This window comes from Pipistrellus kuhlii, unplaced genomic scaffold (genome assembly GCF_014108245.1).
Source record: "Pipistrellus kuhlii isolate mPipKuh1 unplaced genomic scaffold, mPipKuh1.p scaffold_m20_p_7, whole genome shotgun sequence".
NCBI classification, from domain to species: domain Eukaryota; kingdom Metazoa; phylum Chordata; class Mammalia; order Chiroptera; family Vespertilionidae; genus Pipistrellus; species Pipistrellus kuhlii.
Genome location: NW_023425573.1, coordinates 60,698,912 through 60,721,697, shown reverse-complemented (window position 1 = coordinate 60,721,697; position 22,786 = coordinate 60,698,912). Strand labels below are relative to the sequence as shown.

General features: G+C 38.3%; 1 protein-coding gene across 1 annotated transcript in view; it reads left to right on the top strand.

The window, feature by feature from the left end:
- Positions 1-22,786, top strand: part of ARHGAP15 (Rho GTPase activating protein 15) — a 622,919-nt gene that overhangs the window by 364,602 nt on the left and 235,531 nt on the right. The window contains exon 10 of the mRNA XM_036422005.2: positions 21,875-21,973. Within this exon, the coding sequence (XP_036277898.1) occupies positions 21,875-21,973 (99 nt within the window). The remainder of the gene's footprint in view (positions 1-21,874; positions 21,974-22,786) is intronic.

Here is a 22,786-nt window from a genome sequence, read left to right as displayed (position 1 = left end):
CCTTAAGCTTCTTTATCTTGGCCTATAAGCTTCCTGGTTCACTTGCATTTATAGTTCCCCGGCACTTTCTATTATTTAAAGGCTCTTGGGAGCAAATGTGTTGGTAATGGAGCCAACCACATAGCTTGCTTTTGTTCACTAATAACACACAGGTCACCATGAGAGATGGCAAATATTGAGAAAAAAAGTGCACCTGGGTAGCAGGTTAAGCCCATGGATTTTAAAAGCCTGTTATCCAGGGAGGATATGATCCAGGTCTTATGAGATATTGAGAGCAGAATAGCTTTAGAGCAACAAGTGAAAAATGAGGTCCAGCAATGGGAGTGAATTAGGTAAGAGGAAAAAGAATAAGCCAGAATAATAAATCGGTTTCCTTGTGGTTCAAGAACTTACTTTCTTATGCAGGGAGGACTTTTTATACCGGCATTAGTTAGAATTTAATATTATTTGAGATAGTGACTTATAACTACTTGATTTTCAGTAACTAAAAAATAATTTCCTGGTATAACCTACTATATTGTGTGTATTTGCAAATAGCAATAATAATAACAATTCTCTTTATTCTTTCTTTTAAATTATAGGTATTGCCCTTTGAATCAATAGACCTTTCTCATTTTTTAGCTAAAATAAAATACCAAATAATATCTGGCTTTCATCCTAACACTGACTGGATGCTGGGAATAGCCATGCTAAATTCTGGGAATATAGGATGGACAAGACCCGATTGATTCTGAACCAGCATAGAGCCTTTTTTTTCTTTCTTTCTTTTTTCTTTATTTACTTTCTTTCTTTCTTTCTTTCTTTCTTTCTTTTTTTTTTTTTTGCCAATGACCTCTGAAACCCATGCTACATTTTACTCTGGTAGTAGATGCTGGTTTTATTCATTCCATGGACTATCTGTCCATAAAAGATTCCCCAAAGTTGTACCATACCCTACACGGTTAGCGTAATTCTGGTGCCAGTTGAAGATATTGTCTCTAAGCCTTGCAGTTTCAGGACTGAGAGGTTTCTGTACAATAAGAAGAAATAGAGCATGAACACCATTAAGGAAACAGCAGCAGGTAAAAACGGGTTTGCTTCAAAATCTGGATCATGCTTTAAGCATGCACTGTGCTTTAAGTCAAGTTGTGTGGGTGTAGATTGTAGAAAAGATACAAAACCTCCTCTTCCATCCCTGGCATTGTCCCAACCAAGATTTATATGCTGTCAGAGGCACATCCTCAACCAGTTTCAGGTGACCCAAAGTCAGGCTCACGTGATATTTCCTTCTTGTGTCGGGAGGCTGCTGCCCTCTGGAGAGGTGACCTATGACCCGTTCAATCCTCTAATTACATCCTAAATCTTCCTTCCGTGAAACCACCTGAAGAGAAGAAAGAGATACAGGTCCCTCATCCATGTTCACAGAAATCCCCCTTTTTAAAGGTTAGCATTTGTTGTTGGTTCCCTGCTGTTCTCCAGCAGGTCTTCTCCTACCACATAGTTCCCTGGTGACACCTAAACGCAGCTTCAGAGGCAGTGGAAACTTCTTTAGTTGAGTTCTCCTTAGCGTTTCAGGGCCCCTGTAGACCCTGTGAGCTGGATCCGAAGCCAGTGCTGGCTCTTCACTTTCTCTGTGCAGTTGTGATCACTCCATGGCTTTCACAAAGTGCTAATTGATGAGTTCACTTTGTGGTGAGGTGGATAATGGAAGGGGAGGAAAACAGAATTGCATCCTGACCTGAGCTTGGTAATTGGAACAAATCCTGTCTAATAAAGAGGGAATATGCTAATTGACCACCACTCCATCACCTGAGGCTATGCCCTCTCATGCCCCAGGGATCTCATGCCCTCTCGTGCCTCAGGCCATGTCCCCAAGCCAGCAGGGCTTGACAGGGGATCTCAGGCTGTGCCCCCCACCTGGCAGGGCTTATCAGGGGGCCTCAGGCCACACACCCCCACCCAGTGGGGCTTGATGGAGGACCTCAAGGTGCACTTCCTGTCCTGGTGCTGGGTTAGGGGACCTCAGGCTGCTCCCCCCACCCCAGAGCCAGGCCACAGAACCTCAGACTGCACCCCCTGCCCCGCGGGGCTTGAAAGGGGTCTTCAGGCCACGCACCCCCACCCAGTGGGGCTTGATGGGGGACCTCAAGGTGCACCCCCAATGCTAGGTTGGGAGAACTCAGGCCACACCCCTGCCCAATTGGGCTTGATGGGGAATCTGAGGCTGTGCCTCCCTTCAGGTGCTGGGTCTGGGGACCTGAAGCTCCATGCCCCTCCCCCCCATATGGCAGGGCTTTATGGAAGACCTCAAGGCATGCCCCCTGCCCCGGTCTAGGCTGGGGGACCTCAGGCCACACCCCCTAACTTGGCATCAGGTCAGGGGACCTGAGGCTATGCCCCCTGCCCTGCAGGATTTGACAAGGGTGGAACTGGCCGGGTCTGGATCTAGCCCAATGGTGGGGGTAGGGGGGGGGGTGAGGCTGGGTCTGGGTCTCACTCGATTTTGAGGTGCATGTGGTGGGTGGGGAATTGACTCTGGGTCCTGTGGTGAGCTCCAGACTCTGACAGGAGGAAGGTTTTCATATACATTTTACTAATTTTCTTTCATCTCCTGACACTTCTGTTATAAAGGGCAAATAGCAATATTAAATTATTTCCTCTAATTAATCCCCTTTTAATGTGCACAAATTTCGTGTACCAGGTCACTAATGTATGAATAAATGTTTCCTCTGTGATGAGAAGAGTTGAATTTTCTATAGCACTTGAGAAGAGAGGACCTGCTTCTTCCTCACTTGTGCTATGATTGGGATTGGAGATTTCACATTCTGTGTACACTGAGTATGTCTTAGTGACAGTCCATATCAGAGCTCTCACAACCCTATCTCCTCATCAGGTTCCATACTCAGCAGATGTGAGGACTAGGACAAGCACAAGAAATACTAACATCGACGATTCATTTTGACATAGCCTAAGATTAAAATATTACTCTTTTATTTCTTTTAGCATCACTGACAGTTTGACTCACAAATATTTCACCTCAAATGTATGCCTATCATCAATCAATTCATTTTTAAAAATTCCAAAGATTAAAAAAAAAAATTGGGGGGGAAACAAATTTTGTTCAATATAAATTAAAAAAAAAAAAAAAAACATCCCCTTTTGACTTGTTATTTTACCTGATTAGTGACATTGAAATGTAACCAGCCTCTGTATAATTTAGTCATCAGAGCAATAGCTCCTTGTTGCAAAAGTGCTAGTCTGGCATTTTTCTCTGTGGGAAGGAGGCAAAAGGCCATTTCACAATTTGGATAATCATAATTGGTGGCCTGTCAGTTTTAGTCAAATTGCAGAGTGGAGAGGTAGAGCTCCCAATTTCTCTTTGAAATGGACTATATTGCTCTAAGTGTATTTTATCAAAGCATGTTCTGGGGCAACAGATCTAAAAACATAAACTTTATGTAGCATTATTCTTCCTTGGATATTTCCCTTTAATATGTTCTTTCTTTTTGAAGATAAAATAAAATTACATAAAAGAGTTCTGGGAATAGGCAGCTATATGTCATAAACACCCTTCACTCCCCTGGCCCAGGGCCCCCAAACCCCGAAATTTGGAAGTGATTTGATTGAAGTGATGACTGCCTTGATCTTGTTGGAATGCTCCTCCTTCTTCATTGTCTTCTTCTCGCCCTGGGAGGCAACAACCCTGTCATGGAGTCATGTTGGGAGGGAAAGGGGTATTTCAAGCAACCATGTTTTCCAAACACAAAATTGAGACACATGGCCTGACAGTGACATAATATTTGAAATAGGAACTATGCTCAGAGATCCAGAACATGTGGTTGAAAGGGTTTTCTTATAAAAAGCAACTATTAAGATAGTTTCTAGGTTCTTATTCACAAAAGGCTCATTTCTCCACCCCATTTAAAATATTACCCACAAATCAGAAGACTGACCAGTTTCCCCTCAAACACATCACTTTGCCATCGAGAGAAGCATTCTGTTGACTAAAAAGTTAAAGGCACAGTCATCAAGGAAGCAATGCAAACCAGACTGCCAAACTTATTATGAATATATTGCTCTTCTTTAAAATGCTAGTTGGTTTTTCATACTGGAGTATTGACTAACTGTCTGTGTTTGATGTATGGTTTACCAGCCTGATGCCGACTTATGGTTAGAGCTTAACTTGTTAGTTCTGCTTTTGCAGCCAATTCAGAATAACTACAGATGCCTCGAGATATTAAAATTGACTGCTCAAATGGACTCAGTGTGAGGGTTTCATTGGTTTTAAATTGATAACAGCTGAAAGAGTGAATGATTAAAGTCTACATGGCATAGGACACAGCTCTTTCATAGGAATTCTTGTGAGCAAACTCCCTTCGTGTGGGAATTTTTTCTTTCTTTTTATATCACAGTTATTTCTAAGCAATCTTCGGTTAAATTTTTAAATTGCACGGGAACATTCAGGAGCCTGCAGACAAAATAATTCCTGAGAAACTTAGATACATTTTGATGAAGTGGGTTTCTATTCAGTGGGGAACATTTAAAGTTAAGTAGCATTCCATAAGGTGGTAATTGTGTCTATTTCCCAGGCATTTGAGTTAAATAAGCTGTATAGGAAGCATAAACTGTCATAATAGAAGGTTTGGAGTGTTGTGTACATCTCTTTCTTCAACTCACAAAAAAACCAAGCTCCAAAGTGCCTTATCACAGATAAGTCAAACAAAGCCTCTGCTTTGCTTTCTGATTCTCCTGGGAACTGTTATTTGTTTTCATTATTTAAAAAGATGATCCGAGTGCTTTCTTCTTACACAGGAAAACACACACACACACACACACAAAAAAAAAACACACACACACACAAAAAAAAAACCCACAAAACTTTTTCCCTCTTCCTCAAATCAGCAACATGTATAAAAAAAGGTTTTATGAAAATGTACTTCCAGAGTTTAATTGTAGCTTAGGGGGAAAGCCGAGAAAAGAATTCAGAGAAATTTAAAGAGGTTTATAAGAAAGAAGTACCTGTTCATACACACCCTCTTTAACTTACATTTTCCCAAGAGTTCAATGCCCTTACTATCCAATACTGAGACCTAATATTTTACCTTTAATATTCCATGAAAAAATATTAGAAGCACTTTATATAGCTGATAGAGGACATCAATCTATAAAAATAAAATTAGGTTAGAGTTTACTGAAGAACTATAAAGCTAAATAGTATGTACCCATTTCACATATTAACTTTTAAATGAAAAACTAAAACAATGTGCCTAACTAGCATATATCAAACATGTAGCAAATGGCAGCTATTAGTTCCAATTAGTGGAATAAGAAATTTCGATGTTTGACAATAACCTTGATTGGTGCACTCTAATACATATATATGTTCAGATAGGTAAGATAGTAAAATTATGAAGAATGCTCTAATTATGAAACAAAATAAGTTACATGTATTTCAACAGCATTTATAAGAATATATGTTACATATTTACTGTTCAATTTTTGCCCCAAATTATAACCTGTATAGCTGAACTAAGTCTTAAAATTACCTAACTTTATGCCTTCCTGAGCTGCTTATGGCCATTGAATCATGCTTTGTGTTGAGATGGATAACTTGTGCAGATAGCCATCTCAGAGGCTGCCTCAAAGATTGACATTTTCATAAGATCTATTTCCCTCAGAAATGTGAGAGCACAAGAGAAAAATTTTCACTCTCTTTCAACAGTTGTTGAGCTCCAATTTTTTAATGATGTTCTTATCTATCCATATTAGACAGGAGGGACATTTTAGAGGAGATGTCATCCAAGTTAAACACATGTGAGGGTCATTAACTTGAATATATCACTCCTAACTTGCCCTTTTGAACTTGGAACTCAAACTCATAGGAGGAAAAGAAAAGATGGAGGCAGGAGCTGACTGGCCTCAGTTAACCTCTCAGTGAAAGAATCTATCACGCAACCAGAGGCTGAGGAATAAGAAAGCAGATGGTCTGCAAATATCTTGAGGACATCTAAATATCTTCATATTCCAAATAATCTAAATTTCAGACAAGCTTTTACTCCCTGAGACTCCTTCATCATTTGTACCACCAACATACATTTTTTTTCTGAACAGTAAAAAACCTGTTTACATCTTTTGTGACTCCACATTTTAAACACATTGGATCCTTGAGCATGTTACAATTTTTCCATCTTAAATAAATAATTAGCACAGGAGAACATTCAATATTATGTAAGGAATTTGACAAGACCTCACTTAATATTTTTTTTAGAAACAATTAACATGTCAAAAGAGGAAGTGAGAGCTCATTTTGGTTATAAATCTGTTTACATAATTACCAGTTGAAGAAGTCAAACATTTTAGGGAGGAGGAGAAAGCAAGGTTAGGCCCTCTCTTCATCACTGAATTGCCAATGATGTCAAATTCTCTAGCATGTTTCCTTTATTCATGTACACACTTGCACTGAGGCCCCTTTAATCAGAAAGATCACAGTTTTATGGTATGAATGAATAATCTTGAAGAAAGGTAATCTTGGTCAGAAATACACTATTAATCATATGACAAGAGACAGTTACATCTGTGTCTGGGGTTACGTTCAACTCAAGACGCCACAGTAATATAGAGAATGTGTTTCAAGAGAGGCTGTGTATTGTAAGAATGCATATGCAGTGCCATGTACCTGGGCATATCAGTAGATATGCCTGTCTCATGCTGTAGTATGGAGGACATAGTGGACAGCAGAAGCCCTGATCAGGGAGCGGTGGCCTCAGAAGGGACTGGTGGACAGAAAGTGAATAGTGGGGGGAAAAGGGACTACAACCTTGGTCCAGAACCAGAAGATAAAGAATAAATAGCCCGTTGGGGATTGTTTGGGTGGTAGATGTCATATCTGAAGAATTGTGGAGATAGTAGGAAATACTTTTGGGTAAAGTTTTAGTGGAAAACACTTCCCAATGGTAACCAAAAGCCATCTGTACCTATAATACAATCCATTATTATGATCTGAGCATCAGCACAAGCCTAGAGGAAGCTTCTGTCTCCCAGATGCAATTCTCCAAGTCAAGAGTCTGAGAAGCTGCTGTGGTTTGTGTTGAGCTGCAGTTTCACATACTGAACTGGATAATAGACACTCATCTGAGATCTGCTACAAGGAATCTGTACTTATCAATTTGGCTCACCATCTGGAGGCTAGAAATGGTCTACACAGCCTCTCAAGAGAAGGGTCCCAGTCTGTTGCCCCAATTATTTCCAGTGTAGAATAATCCTCACATCTCACAAAACATGTCATAAGAAATACTACTCATTCTTGAGAAAAAGAGATACTCGAACACAAAACTGTACTTAGTTTTATATCATGGTTAAGTATCTAAAGGATGTTTGAAATAATTAAATATATGAAAGACCACTTGCCACATTGGGACTGGGTCCACATGGTGTGAAGTAAAAAGGTGATGGTAACAAGCTCCCCTGTGTTCTTTGAAAGAGCTGTATGTTTTTTTGTTTTGTTTTGTTTTTTTGTTTTTGTTTTTTTTTATATTTTATTGATTTTTTTTGCCTCCCTCCCTCCCCAGAGTTTTATGTCCATTGGTTGTACCTATATGCATGTATACAAGTCCTTCGGTTGATCTATTATCTCCCCCAGATCTTCCTCCCCTCCCCACTGTAAATTGACAGTCTGCTTGTTGCTTTACTGTCTCTATATCTATCTTTTGATTCATCAGTTTATAATGTTATTTATTATCCATAAATTAGTGAGGTCATGTGGTGTTTCTCTTTCATTGATTGGTTTATTTCACTCAGCAGGAAAAAAAAAAAGCTGTATATGTTGTATTTTACTCAGGCCTACAGTGTATTGCAGTTGTTTAGCCATGAAGATCACTAAATATTGAAGTAGATTTGAAGTCTAGTCTTGGCTCTCCTACTTACTTGCTTTGTGAATTTTGGCAAGAAAATGAAAATTTCTGCCTTACTTTCTAGATATTATAGGACTGTGGATACCATACCAAGACCAATTAGTATAGTAAATTGTAACTATTAATTCTTATACACTACTCCTAATTCTACTCTTATTATTGCATAGCTTATTGCAAATGCTCCTTCTCCTGAGGGCAGAGTAGACCTTCTGAAAACTGCAGAACAGATCATTTATGGTGAGATTTATGACAATACATTACTAAAAACCAACATTTTGAGCATTCCATGTGCCCAACACTGTGTTTGTCACATTGCACATACTATCCAATAATAAGGATAGAGAAGTGTATTGTAAAATGTTCAATACATATTATAGTTTTAGTTTCCACTAAAACTTTACCCAGAGTATTTCCTACCATCCTTTATACTTTGATTGTTACTCATCTTGCCTGCTCAAACATATTCTTTCAATAACTATGCTCTAAGAAGGTACAAAATCACATAAAGCAATACCCCCCAAGTAATGAGTAAGGAAGATAAATGTACAACAAATATGACATAATATAGCAAATGTCTAATGTTTTAAGGGGCATTAAGGCCACATATTACAAGTGGGCATACTGTGGAAAAGGTGATGTTTCCCTTATGATCTTTAAACTGAGTCTTGACTTAAACATTTGAACATGTGAGAAATGGGTGAGGTGTTCAAGGTGCACAGTTGTGGCAAAGCAGGGGGGCACCGGGGAACCGTAGCATGAACGAAATGCAGAGGGCTTGATGAGAACACCTGTGGCAGATGTTTCGAATAGTGCCAGGATAATGAGTTTTTACTTGATTTTAGAGGCAATTTCATTATTCACTCGGTACCCATTATTTTTATTAATTTGGCCAGCATTTATGGAGGACCTACCATCTGATAAGTGATGGGTCAGACACTGGGCCCACAAAGATGTATAAGATGTGACTTCTTTGGAAATGAGCACTGCTTAGAAAGAAATAGTCAAAAACCCACTTCCAAATCCTGCAAACTTGACTTCACTATAATAGACCAATGGGAAGATGTTAATGTGTATACTTAATTCCTAGCTTACCTCAATGAGGCATGCCCAGCAGCCCATGGATGGGCCCTTGTCTCAACAGAAGTCATGTCTACTCCCTGGGACTTATCTAGGACATCTGTACCATTTTGCAATCTCTCAGAATTCTCTCTGACCCCCATAAACTCAAAATTTCTCTTAAATCGCTGTGTTGTTTTTCTTTTTTCTTCACCAGCTAATATTAATGCTTGCAATTAGACATCTGGGTGGTGCATGTCATTCTGTCAATTTGGTAGGCAGACCCAACTGAGATACTTCATTCCATCTTTATATGCTACCATCTCCCAGCAGGCCCTGCTCGTGGGAAAAGTAATGCAAGTGAAGAGGGTGCAATAAACACAGGAAATGTGCAATATGCAAAGTGCATCTCACAGTTAGATACTACTATTCCGTTCTGTGGGCAGCTTTGGGACAGGACAAGGTGTTTTAGAAATGTTAGTGCACAGTCACTTTCTACAATAAGGGCCTAAAAACAAAACAAAACAAAACAAAACAAAACAAAAAAACACACACACAGTGTATTTGACAGGAGGCCCGAAAGAAACAAAATGTTTCCCAAAATGTGTGCAGTATGGCCTCCCAGTTTGGGTTTGTAACCCCTTCTCTCCAATTACATTCCTGGAAATGTTTTTCAGTGTCTTTGCAGGGAATAACCAGTGGACCACATTATTCAGAGCAGCCCCCAGGCACGAGCCGACCTACACAGAGCTCACACCACACCTCCATGGAGCTAGCCGACACTTCCACAGAACCACACATTTCCCCAGCTCTTAATATGGTTTATTATAAAATCCTTTACCTGCCTCAAAGCACTTTTCATCAAAGCCGCTTTTAAGCTGAAGCTGAGGACTAAAGAATGCCTTTAACAGAATCCTGAAATAGCTTTTAACCCGAGGCTGAGAAGAGAAAGTGCTTTTAACCTAAAGTGCTTTCCTCTTAGGTACTTCAGTGTGTGCCTAGCACTCAGCATTAGTGACTGTGAGAACACCCTTAAGACCCAAATGAAAGAGACTCCATTATAGATATTCAAGACTGTTATATTAATATATTACAAGTAATATTTGAAATCATTAAGCCATTTTACTCCAACTAAATTTGAATCTTTTCTTATTGAACTATGCATTCATGCAAATAAATTGAAATCTTACCACCTGGGATACTCACAAATCTATGCTGTTATTAGGAAAAGTACCTTGTTCTTTCCTGGATTTTACTTAAATTCAAAGTGAGTCAAAATTTCCCTCACCTCCCTTCCATCCTAAAAGAATCTTTCAACTTTTATCAATCACTGAATGACATTTCCAGCTTTAGTCCATACTCACTGAGCTAAAAAGGTAAATTAAATTATTCAGAATTAATTCACTCAATTACCTGAATAAATTGTATATATCAAACTTTCTCTTTACACTTGTCACTCAAACAGAAGTAAAGGTACTGATTTCATTGTAGTTTTAACCACCCAGTGAAGTTCCTACCAAGTCAAGTAAGTAGGCAATATAATCGGTAATTTTTAACTTCAGAGAATTACAGTAAGTTATGTGATTGAAGATATATTTTTAAGAATATAAAGTACACACAATATGGATAAGGTAGCAGAAGTTGACATCTTTGAATGTTATCCCTCCTGCCATTTTTTAGTCCTCTAATTCTAATGAAAGGAAGATAGGCAAGAAAAACAGAAAATATTGTCAACTGAAACTCTAAATAATCAATCAGTCTTTGCTAATCCAAATTTGGCCATGTTAATCATCCAGAATGCACTGATGCAAACAAAACTGAAACATAGTATTCTCATACTTGAGTGATCATGGAACAACCTTTAGATAGAAATTACTTTCTTTTTATACATTGTTTTCATTCATTCACTTATGTATTCATTTGACAAGAAGAAGGGATTGTAATAAAGTGGAAGAGATTACATTTATCTTGTTCTACTTTATAAAGTTTTCTTCACCTTGAATATTATTTTTCAACTTTCTGTGCCTAAAAACTTATCCATGCCTACTCTTCCAGCTCAAGAGTTACCAGCTCCATGAAGTCATCCCTGTCTTCCTCATTCTGAATTAGTCCTCTCTTCTCTTTATCCCCAAAGTATAATTTTATTATTTCATTATTTTAATATCTTCTAACTGGACTGTGAGCTATATCTCGTAGACCAGAGTCATCTTAGCTCTACTTCCTGAGACGATGTTACCTGGAAAGAGGTAGAAAGGAATGGAAGCAGGATATGAAATCTTTCAGTGGTTTTAGAATTACTGTTTATTTACAATTTCTTCTTCCTCTCTTTGTAAACTTAGTGGGACTACTTTGGTGGTCTGCTCCTCTCTCTAGCTTCACAATGGTGGGCTTCTTCTATGTTAAGTCCTTCTAGTTCTCTTCTCTTTCCCCTTCTTAGTCTGCTGGGCACTATTCAAACATTCCAGGGTTGAAATAGTCCAGCCCTGTGACTTCAAATTGCATCTGTAGGTTTTTTCAAACTTAAAATGTCAGCTTCAAGCTCTAGATGTTCAATTCAAGTGTCCATTTGACATTTCCTTGGATGTTTGGTAGACATCTCACATCTACCCAGAGCAACCCTTGAGTCCCTAGCTACCACATGTTCTCTGCCTCAGAAAACATCACTGCCCTTTGCCAGCTGGAGTCACCCTCCATTCTACACAGCCTCTTCTACTCTTATCAAAAAATCCCACCTAAAAAAACATAAATTCAACCCCTTTTAGTCACTTCCTTTGTCAGTGTTCTTATCTAAGTACTATCTTCTCTCCCTGAAATATTTTATCAGCCCCCAAACTGACCTTCCTACTTCTTTTCCAAATATAGTCTCTACGTAGCAATTAAAAGGGTCATTTAAAAACATAAATCACATTATGTCACTCCCCTGCTCAATGATCTCTAATTACTAAGAATAAAATTATACTATAATAATATCTAATGTCCTTGCTGACCTGTAGGGTGTTACCTACCTTGACCCCTGGCTATCTCTTCTGTTTTATTCTCAATCATAGATTTTTTAAGTATTAAACGTATTGGGGTAACATTGGTTAATAGGATAAGATGGATTTCCATGATACAAAATCTGTATATCGCACTGTGTGCCCACCATCTAAACTATAGTTATTTTTAAAAAAAATATGTGTTATTGATTTTTTATAGAGAGTAAGGGAGAGGGAGAGAGAATTAGAAACATCAAAGACAGAGAAACATTGATCAGCTGCCTTCTGCACACCGCTTACTGAAGATGTGCCTACAACCAAGATACAGGCCCTTGACCAGAATCGAACCTGGGACCCTTCAGTCTGCAGGCCAGTGTTTTATCTATTGAGCCAAACCAGTCAGGGCTCAACTATATAGTTCTTATTTATAACTTCACCCCAGCCACACAGGCCTTGCTGCTCCTCTAACATACCCCAACTTACCCCACAGCCTTATGCACTATGCTCCTCTGATTGGATGATCTCTTTTGTATTATCTCATCCTTTCACTTCTTTTGGTCTCTATTCAATGGCACTGCCTTAGAGATGTCTTTGCTGATAACACCTCCTACTAGATCCCTATCCCCCTGCCTAGTTTTATTTTCTCATAGCACCATCACTATCTGACATTATCTTCTATGTCAATGTGTTCATGTGTTTGTTTTCTCCATTTACATAAACTGGGTGAAGACCTTTTGGTCTATTCATTATTGTATCCCCAGCACACACTGAAAAATACTCTGGGATATACATAGATTGAATGGATGGATAAAAATGCATGAAATATTCACTTAGTCAAACCATTCTCTATACTGTTGTGATTTTCTATACATGTATGGGAAGTGTGTGAGTATATATGTTTATTTGTGTGTTGTGCTGCTGGATAAGCAGAGGGAGGGGAAAGTATAGGACCAAGTTTCTGCCTAGAATAGGTACAGAAAAATCTTATGCTCATCGTTACATTTGTGTTAATAAACTCTTCATTTAAGCTACAAAATCATTTCTGGCTGGTGGACTCACCAAAATGTCCACTGCATTCATTGGGCCAAAACTGAGTTGAGTTCTATTTCCATGAGTGTTTAGGAGCTTAGGAAAAGGGGCCAAGGAGTACTACATGAAAGTATTTTGGGGGATTTAGGGTGAAGTTGAGAACAGTGGAAACTGGAAGCCAAAAACAGGAAGGAGAAAAAAATGGAAGGTGCTGAGGAAGAACTCTGCCATTCTGTCCAGTTGGCAGCTGGCCTGTCACTGACACGGAGCTTTCTGGTGAAAGGATGTTCCTCCTGCAGTCAACTGTCCAACTCTGATTGGAAGCTACAGCCTACCATTGCTGGAGAGATCCTCTCCACAGTCTAGGCACCTCTCTTCCAGTCTTCCAGAGTAGACATCATCACTCTCCACTAGGAGCTTTAAAACGTTAGGTTAGATGAGGCACAAAATATGAATAAACATGTGGAGGGAAACTATACACAAATGTGTATCTATTTAGAAAGTCTATTTATTTATATTCCAAGCTACTTAAAAGTTAAAATAATTAAGCTTTTTCCTGTATTTGCCTCTTATGAGAAAAGAACTCACAAGTAAACCAGGCAATGAAAGAGATTTATTCTCAGTGTTTATTAGAAATTCAGCAGGTAATGAGCCCAATTTTTAAGACCTGTGCACCAAAAAAGCAGTAGCTGATATGTTTAATTAATGCCCAAAACATAGTAAGATGATGCAGTACATTCTGAAGCACTTCTGAAGGTAGATTAAAATCAGCAGTGTTTTAGCATTAGTAAGATTCTTCTGCATCCTAATTCAAAGACATAAACCATCAGTAAACTATAGCACTTACTTAAGTCACCAATTTCTCCAAAAATTCTCCATAGAGTTGTGAAATATTCTCTGATTAATACTCATGGGAAATATTTTAAAGGAGAAAAGGAAAAGGTGGTGAGGATGCAAGAAACATAGAAGCATAAAAACAGGATTGATTGATAAGCGGTCAACTCTCTAAAGGAGCATGAATGTCACTTAGAGTTTAGAATCAAAGGATGAATTCAGTTAAACTGCTGAAATTATCTATGTTAAGAATATTATTTTCACCCGTTAGTACCTCTGCCCCTCTCTAATGGGAAATGATTTGCCCATGTGTACCATCTGAAGCGAGAAAATTTCCAACTGAATGCTATCTACTATGGAGGCTACAGGGCTATATATTTTTTCTCATCCCAACCGGTTTTTAAACTTAATCTCAACCAAATGGTCATCCTCTACTGGAACTTCAAATAAAATGGAAGTCTCTGTGACAATGAAAGTAGCCTCCTGACCCAGCTCTCAGAGTTACAATACAATTGCTTTATTTATTGTTTCTTATTTTATGAATCTCCTAAGCACCTTGGATTTTAAACATCTCAAAGACTGTTCCCCCAGACTTTGGTAATTTCTTTGATTAACAAATTAATTTGAGATCCCCGTCAATTATTTGAGCTTTCGTCCACTCCCTATCTCAATACCATTCAAATAATTTTTTATTTGCTTATAATGGCCACAGTTTTGTTTGTTCTATTGCAGTCAACAAAATCTTTACAAATATACCTCATGACCAAAATAACTGCCTGGTGTGTGTGTATGTGTGTGCGCGTGTGTGTGTTGTCATTGTGGTTGTTTTAGATGCTTTGTTTTTTCTTTTTAAAATGTACTCAAGTAGCTGTCATGGCCCTCTGTCCTGAGAGCAGAATAACATCATTTTGAAAAGCATGTGGAGACTGTCTCCCCGTATAAATGATGATAATACCGTCACATTATTTGAACATTTAACTGCTTCTATTGAGTACTTTTCCTCATAGTTTTGATTCATTGGGAATCTATCTGACAAAGATCCCATTACTGGGTGTTCTTTCCATAATTTGTCAAAAATATATAGCAGAGATGAGGGAGAATGGGGCTAATTTGTAATCTGTGAGACTTAACCTGGTTATGCTGATGAACTAACTAAATCGGTCAAAAGTTTGAGAGCTTAAAGATTAAAAACCACCATTTCCTAGTTAAACTCGAATTCATTATGTAAACAACATGATTGATAAGTACAGTCATGTGAAAGGTCTATTTGTTTTTCTCACCAAAAGATGCTTTCAACAAAAAATTGCAGAACATGGATTTTCTCCAACCAATGTGTTATCTACCACCCCTGGTATATGCACTTGAAACAGTACAGGAGAATAAAGATCCAAAGCCATAGCATTTGAAGAGCATTCAAAAATACTGGCACCCCTAGCAAGAGGTGTTTGCTAAATACAAAGAGTTGTTAAGAGAGGAAGAAAGGATTACCAGTGAGCTACAGATGGAAATATAGGTGGGGAGTCGGGAGCTCAGGGTTTTGGAACTGCTCCCTTTTTTGGAATACTACCATAAGAAAGGGGGAATGCAGAAATACTCCTTAATGTTGTTCCAGGACAATAGGCTTAGAAGTTTAGGGGAAAATCTAGTCCATTTATGCTTGCTTCTCTCTCCCTTCCCCTTTCATACTCTATTTTAAGATAAAAGGTTCTGTGGGTCAAACACATTTCCATAATTTAGTGATCCTTCTTGGTTTATCAGACCCTGGACTGTATCAAATTTATGGATGAATGGAAATCCTACAACAGCTCTTAACATTGACAATGACATTTTAGCTAAATCTCTGTGATTTATTTTCTTTGGGTAGCATGTTTTATTTTGCAAAGTCATTTCATGTGCATCATCATCTCCTCTAAGTTGTAAAATTCACCATTTTATGTTGAAGGCTAATGTAGTCAATATTCTTTCTGTTGTAATTGATATAAACTTGTCCAAACTTCAAAAGTAAGAATGGGATTTATTGAACTACTTAATTGAAAAGTTCAAGGAGTAAAGATAGTTTTAGGCATGACTGGATCTAGGGGCAAAATGCTTTCAAATCTTTATCTTTTCTATGGCTCAGCTCTGTTTTCCACTGTGTTGGCTTAATTTCCAGTGCATCTTTCCAGAAAGTGGCAACATAACTTATGAAAACTTGGATTCACATCCCCATAGTGTACCAATACCTATAGAAAAAAAAAAAAAAGAAGAAGAAGAAGAAGAAAGAAAAAAAAAATACGGTCCCTCTTTCCCAGTAGCTCTAGACAAAGCCTCGGGATTTACTTGATAGACCTACTTGGACCATGTGTTCATGTCTGAACCAATTTCTGTGGCCAGGAAGATGAAATGCACATTCATCCCTGGAGTGGGAAGTAGTAGGGTCAACATTACCCAAAACAAATGGCAGAAAAGTGAGAAAGGTCTCATCCTCAAAAGAAAATCAGGATGCTCTTACCAGAGGATAAAGGAATAGTTGAGTGGCCAGCAAAACCAACAGATATCCACCAAAGTTTTTCTAACCAGTGCTTTCTATAACTGTGGATCTCACTGAGCTCTTTTGCCACCCCTGGCCCTTCCTATTGTGATTGTAAGCCTTCTCTTGAAACATTAGAGACAATGCTTTGCCAATGTTTAGGCAAGTTTATTTAGTTGCATTAAACAGAAATTAACTCTAATTTCTAATGCATCTCATGACAAGAATACATGGTCCCTGGACTTGGGAATCAGAAAGTGAAGAGTTGAGGTATATGTTCAATTCACCACTCTCTAGAGGCAAATTAGTTCCTGTGCCCACTCACCTATTGTACATGGGCATTTCCCAAAAGGTGCCCCTGATCTCCAGTGTCTAAATCTAACTCAGACCCCTGGAGTTACTTACCTTACTCTTTAGTATACCAATTCTAAATCCTTTGTATGGATACTTGCACACGACAACCTTTGACTAAAGCAGATTCCGCTGGAGAGCTAAGTTCATAGACACCAGAGCTATGCCTTCTTGGGTGAGGGTAGCCAGTTTAAAGAGAGGATATAAGTGAGAAGAAAACTTTTGGCTCATCTGGTAACTGGCAAAAGCAAACATATTCCTTCTATCTAATGAAGTGCAGTAAATCTAGGCTTCTTTCCCACCAGGGTGCTATTAGCAATCAGGGAGGGATAGTTTTTCACTGTGAGGAATTGCCTGCACTTGCCTGGACCCCCCAGTATGTGGCAGTAATGCACCTCCCCCATTATAGCAACTGAAAATAGCTGGTCTTGTAGCACCTCACCCTTCAGAGCACTATGACAATCAAAAATACCCTGCAATGGAAATTCTCTCCTATTCACCCCAAGTCAAGTTCTCCCCCAGGTCCAGTCTTTCCTTATAATTAGTTCACAGCACAAAACTTCTTAATAAAGGAGTCTCTTAGCTGTTTCTACATCCCCACTTTCTCTTCAAATCTTGGCCACAAGCATCTGCTTTTCAGTTTCATTCTTCTACTAAACTCTTTTCTTTATGGTCATCAACAGCCTTTGAATTGCCAAAATCCAATGAGAATGTTTCATCTTTTGGCCCATCACCATACTGCTGCATCTGAAATGCTTGTCTTAACTTAGAAATATCAGTCTCACTATTTTCTAAACCATCAGATTTCTGCATCTCAGTCTCCTTCAAACAAATAAGAAATTTTAAAACCCTCTTTGTCTGATTAGTTGGTTTACTTCCTGCATCCAGTAAACAAAATTCCATGACTCACCCCTAATTTCTGTGGTCTGCAGTAGTTCCAAGCATCATATTATTTCACGTTGATGTTCAAATCAAAAGGAAAAAAAAAAACTGCCCTTACCTTTTTTATTTCTTTCATAGAGACTGATGCTTTGTAACTGTAGACAAAAGACTCACTGTCTTTATGCTTCAGCTTCCTTTCCTCTAAAATCAAGAAGATAGTATCTACTATGAAAGGGTTGAGAATTGGTATAAAGGGTTAAGTAAGTTAGACTATGTAAAGTACTTTGAACCTTGCCTGGCTTATTATAAGTGAACAGTAAATCTTCACTATTATGATCACACACCCTTGCACTAGCACTAATCACATTATAAGTGTTTGTGAGTTATTCCCAAGCCCCCCAACCCCTGGCTGTGGGAGATCATGCTTCACGCATCATTGCCTTTTCTGTTTGTAACACAGTGGCTGGTCCATAGTGGGCCTTAATAGATAGTTGCTGAATGAGTGGATTACTATCTGCATCCTTCATAGCACCCAGCATATGGTAGGTGCTCACGAAATACTAACTGACTTGAATTCTATAGAAATTAATTGATCTGGGGAGAATACAGAATAAGAAGTGCCATCATATTAAGTGAGGCATAATGAGTTTAGATTTTCAGATGAGAATAATTTCCTTTGAGGCTCTTCTTTATGGTTGAATCTAAACTGATGTGTAATTCCACATTCTTAGCAAATTTAGAATTACTTTTTTCTATTTTCTTTCCAGTTTGTTTCCATATTCTATCAACCCTCTTTGTTGTTGTTTTTTTGTAATGTTTTTGTTTTGTTTTGTTTTTTTATTTTCACAGCATGGCTTAGATCACCAAAACAAACAAACAAAAACCCAAAAAACAAAACAGACTGATACCTGCTATCATCTTCATCAATTAGCTATTGCTGCATAATGAACAAACACAAAATTTCAATGGCATAGAGCAAAAAGCATTCATTTCTCATCTGTCTGTGAGTTTAAGTCAGGCTTGACTGAAAAGTTTTTCTCTGAACTATAGATCAGACTGCCCTTGACTCCTCACTTTCTGTTCTGTGCCACATGTATTTGTTCTGGAACCAGACTAAAAGGTCAAGTAGTTACCCAGGGAAGCTCTTGTCTGGGCCAAAGCAGGGAAGTAAGTAGGAAAGTAGAAGTCTATATTGTATCTTAAGGTCTCAGTCTAGAACTGAAACATTATTATTTCTACTCAACACTGTATTGTCCAAAGCAAGTTATATGGCCGCACCCAACATAAAGACATTGAGGAAATAAAAGTTGCTCACTGTAGTAAGTTATACCACATAGTCTCATAGCAAAGGATTTAAATATATAAATCTAATTTAAGGAGATGAGCATTATAAATACCCTGTTTTCTCCAATATAAGACAGTGTCTTATATTAATTTTTGCCCTTCCAAATATGCGCTAGGTCTTATTTTCAGGGGATGTCTTATTTTTCCATGAAGAAGAATATGGCCTCTAGTAAGATTATAAATTCTTGATTTCTATTTTACTATTTAATATGCCTACCTCATTGCTATAATGATAGAAGTTAATAAATATTTGTGAACTTGATCTGGATTATGATTTTCATTAAAGGAGTTTATAATTTATAGCAATTATTTCTGATTATAAATCTAACCAAAGTAAATTATTGTATCTGAAGTTCTGGGTTATTTTTCTTAATATTTTATGTCATTCTTCTTTATGGTGATAGCTCACTATTTTTTAACATAACTTTTATTTTCCACTCTCTGCACTAGGTTGAGGCATGTTGAACTTTCTGTCTCTTGTATGAAAATGCACAATTCCATATTGTAGTACAATAGTATTAGTTCTATAGCCTTAATCACTTCCCTCCCTGCTGGGTTGTCACAACTTCAAGACATCACTTTCCTAACAAATGGATGAGAATCATGACCTCCTTGAAGTTTCACCACATTCCATTTTGACTATCCCTTTGTAATAATATAGTAGTTAGATTTCTATTACGCTGCATTTTATATTTTCTCCTCCATTCTGCTAAAGATAACTTTTAAATTCATTGAAAATCTCCACTAATTAATGTCTTTCAGGCAACCATTCAATGACTGTTTATTAAAATTCTAGTATATGCCAAACATTGTTTCGTTACTGGGATCCAATAATAAAAGAAGTAGATATAGTTCTTACTTCCCTGAGCCTTACATTCTAAGCAAAATGAGCTACTAACCAGTAAATACACAACTGTATTTAATAAGTAAGGTGGGGAGAAGTGCTCTAAGAAAAGTAAGGCAACGAAGTGACCTGGAGACTTCCTGTTGGCAGGGGTGGCCAGTTTTTTTTAAGAGTAGATAGGAAAGGTTACAATCAGAAGGTGGCATTTAATCAGAGACCTAGAGCAATAGAGTTCCATGTAGAGTAGGGGTGTCGAACTCAATCAGAGAAGGGGCCAAAATCTAAAATCCAGCCTAAATCGCGGGCCGAATGGTTTACTGAACAGTCATAAACTGTCATTGTGATGGAAACGCAGCGGAGTGCAGTGATGACAGCGCAGTGCGGGCCACATTGCAAGGCCTGGCGGGACGGATTTGGCCCGCGGGCCTTGTGTTTGACACATGTGATGTAGAGGAAATAATAAGTGCAGACTTCAGAGGCAGACGTGTGGACAAGGATCAGCAGTATGGGAAGAGAAGCCATAGCCAAGTGATGCAGGGGAGAGGGGGAACAAATGAAATCAATTAATGGGTGGAAGGTCTAGACTTGAGCTGCCTTATAAGTTGGGATAGGGAATTAGATTTCATTCTGAGAAAGAAGGAAAGCCTTTGAAACTATTAAATATTTGTTTCTATCGGTATTAAACATTTATGCTGTTTTTTAAAGTTTTGCAAATGTATTTGTGGTATCAATTGTACAACAATATACATGCACTTAATGCCACTGAACTTTACACTTCAAAAATGTTTAGAATGGTAAATTTTTATGTTATATATATTTTACCACAATTTCCAGTTTTGTAGTGGAATCCTGTGGGCCAGAATCTGTGCAAAGCACTGTGACTCTAAGAACACATGGATGATGCAGGCGCTCAGGATCTCCTCTGAGAAAATGTATTTCATATATTATAAATGTAAATACACAACACAAGGTAGCATAAATCACATTCTAAATGAGAGGGCTAGGCTAGGATTTCATCTAGTGTGCTCTCTGGAACATTAGTCTAGAGTAGGGGTGTCGAACTCAATCAGAGAAGGGGCCAAAATCTAAAATCCAGCCTAAATCGTGGGCCGAATGTGAAGGCCTTGTGAAGGCCCACGGGCCAAATCTGTCCCGCCAGGCCTTGCAATGTGGCCCGCACCGCGCTGTCATCACTGCACTCCGCTGCGTTTCCATCACAATGACAGTTTATGACTGTTCAGTAAACCATTCGGCCCTTGATTTAGGCTGGATTTTAGATTTTGGCCCCTTCTCTGATTGAGTTTGACACCTCTAGTCTAGAGATATGCTCTTTGAAATTATCGAATAGTGTGGGAAATGGTGAGTCCTCAGGCCCCTCATAGAGATTCCCAGGGGCCCTTGGCACATCACAAGCTCTAAAACAGCTATCCAAAAAGAAAGTGTTTAACTTTGTTTAACCCCATGTTGCTAAACCATGTTGACCACAGCCCTTTCCCTCACATCACCTATTAATATCCTAAGGACCTGGTATTCCAGAGAGCCTGTGCTGCTGGAGCCACAACGCAGAGATGTGAAGGATAGAGTTTGTGGAGAAAGTGCTCTCTGGGCTGAGCCCAAAAGGAAGTGGGACACTTAGATTAGAGAAGGGCATTCAAGGCAGGAGAAATGTTTAGAAATTCACTTTTAAGTTAAGTCTCTTGGCACTTGCCTCCTTAAATATCATTGAGCCACAGAAGGAATTTTCTAAGTATACTGACAAAATCATAACTTTGATGAGCATTGGAAAATTCTTCTAAAACACTCAAGACGTCAGTTCATTAAGATCTATTATTTTACAGAAATGTACTTAATTCTTTGTCATTATTTTATAGACAACCAAGTTAAGAGAGACTATATTTTATAAACAACCAGAGAGACTATAATTCACTCAGGCACCCCTACCTAATCACTGTTGGTTTTCTTTCTCTGGACCTGGGTCCTATTCCATAAGGGACAGAGTTATAGTCTTTGCATGTCTGCAACAGACACCTGGAATTAAAGCAAAAAATTGATTCCTATGCAAGTTGCAGATTCCATCATGCAGTGGATAAGGAAACAGAATCAAATTAAAGAACAACACAAGCTTGGATTTTAATGAAGCTCATCTTTGTTTCTTTTGCAGATCAAATTTTTGGCTCTCATCTGCACACAGTGTGTGAACGTGAAAATTCCACAGTTCCACGATTCGTAAAGCAGTGCATTGAAGCTGTGGAAAAAAGAGGTGGGTAACTGAATATGCAGCCCTGTCTCCCCTTTACTACACATGCTACACAACCCATGCTCAAGTTCATCGTGCCACTGGGTTTGCCTGGGAAGCTGTGCTATTAAAACCTGACTTTGGTGAATCGGTTAAGAGAATCACGTTTCTTATTAACTTCAGTTTGTTTTTACAATAGGGACATCAGTAATTCTCACTAATGTTCTTTTTTTTTTTTAATATTTTGTCTGTATGACATGTTGTTGATTCAATTGCAAACTTCTTGTTTTCAAGCCAGTGATAAAACATTCATAAAATATCAGCACTCCGAGTGTTAGAACCCGCCTAACATTCATGCTGGTAGACGTTGTGCCAGAACGATTTTTGGTAAGGCCCCAACATTACCCAAGTGAAGCAAATAGCATTTCTACTTGCAAACAGTGCTATTCCATCTTCCATGTGTTTCTGGTTCAGTCAGAATGCAGCTAACTGGTTTTCCTGGAACAATTAACAGAGGCACCTCCAGTGTTAAGATGACCTTTGATCCTCATATTTCAACATTCTGTTTTTCATCTGATATTATTTCATCTCATGAGGGGAGCAAAACAAAACCCAACTGACTCATCATTGCTATGCGAGTCTATCTGTGAGGTGTTTTTCCTTCAGACTATGACTTCATTCCTTCAAGGTCATTTTCCCTGGAAGATACATACAGTAAATGCAGAATCTAAAAAAAAAAAAAAAGTATTATATAAAAATATGAAGCTTCATCACCATCTGTTACAAGTTTACAACATATTCCCAGGAACTAGGGGGATATATATCACGTAAAAGATA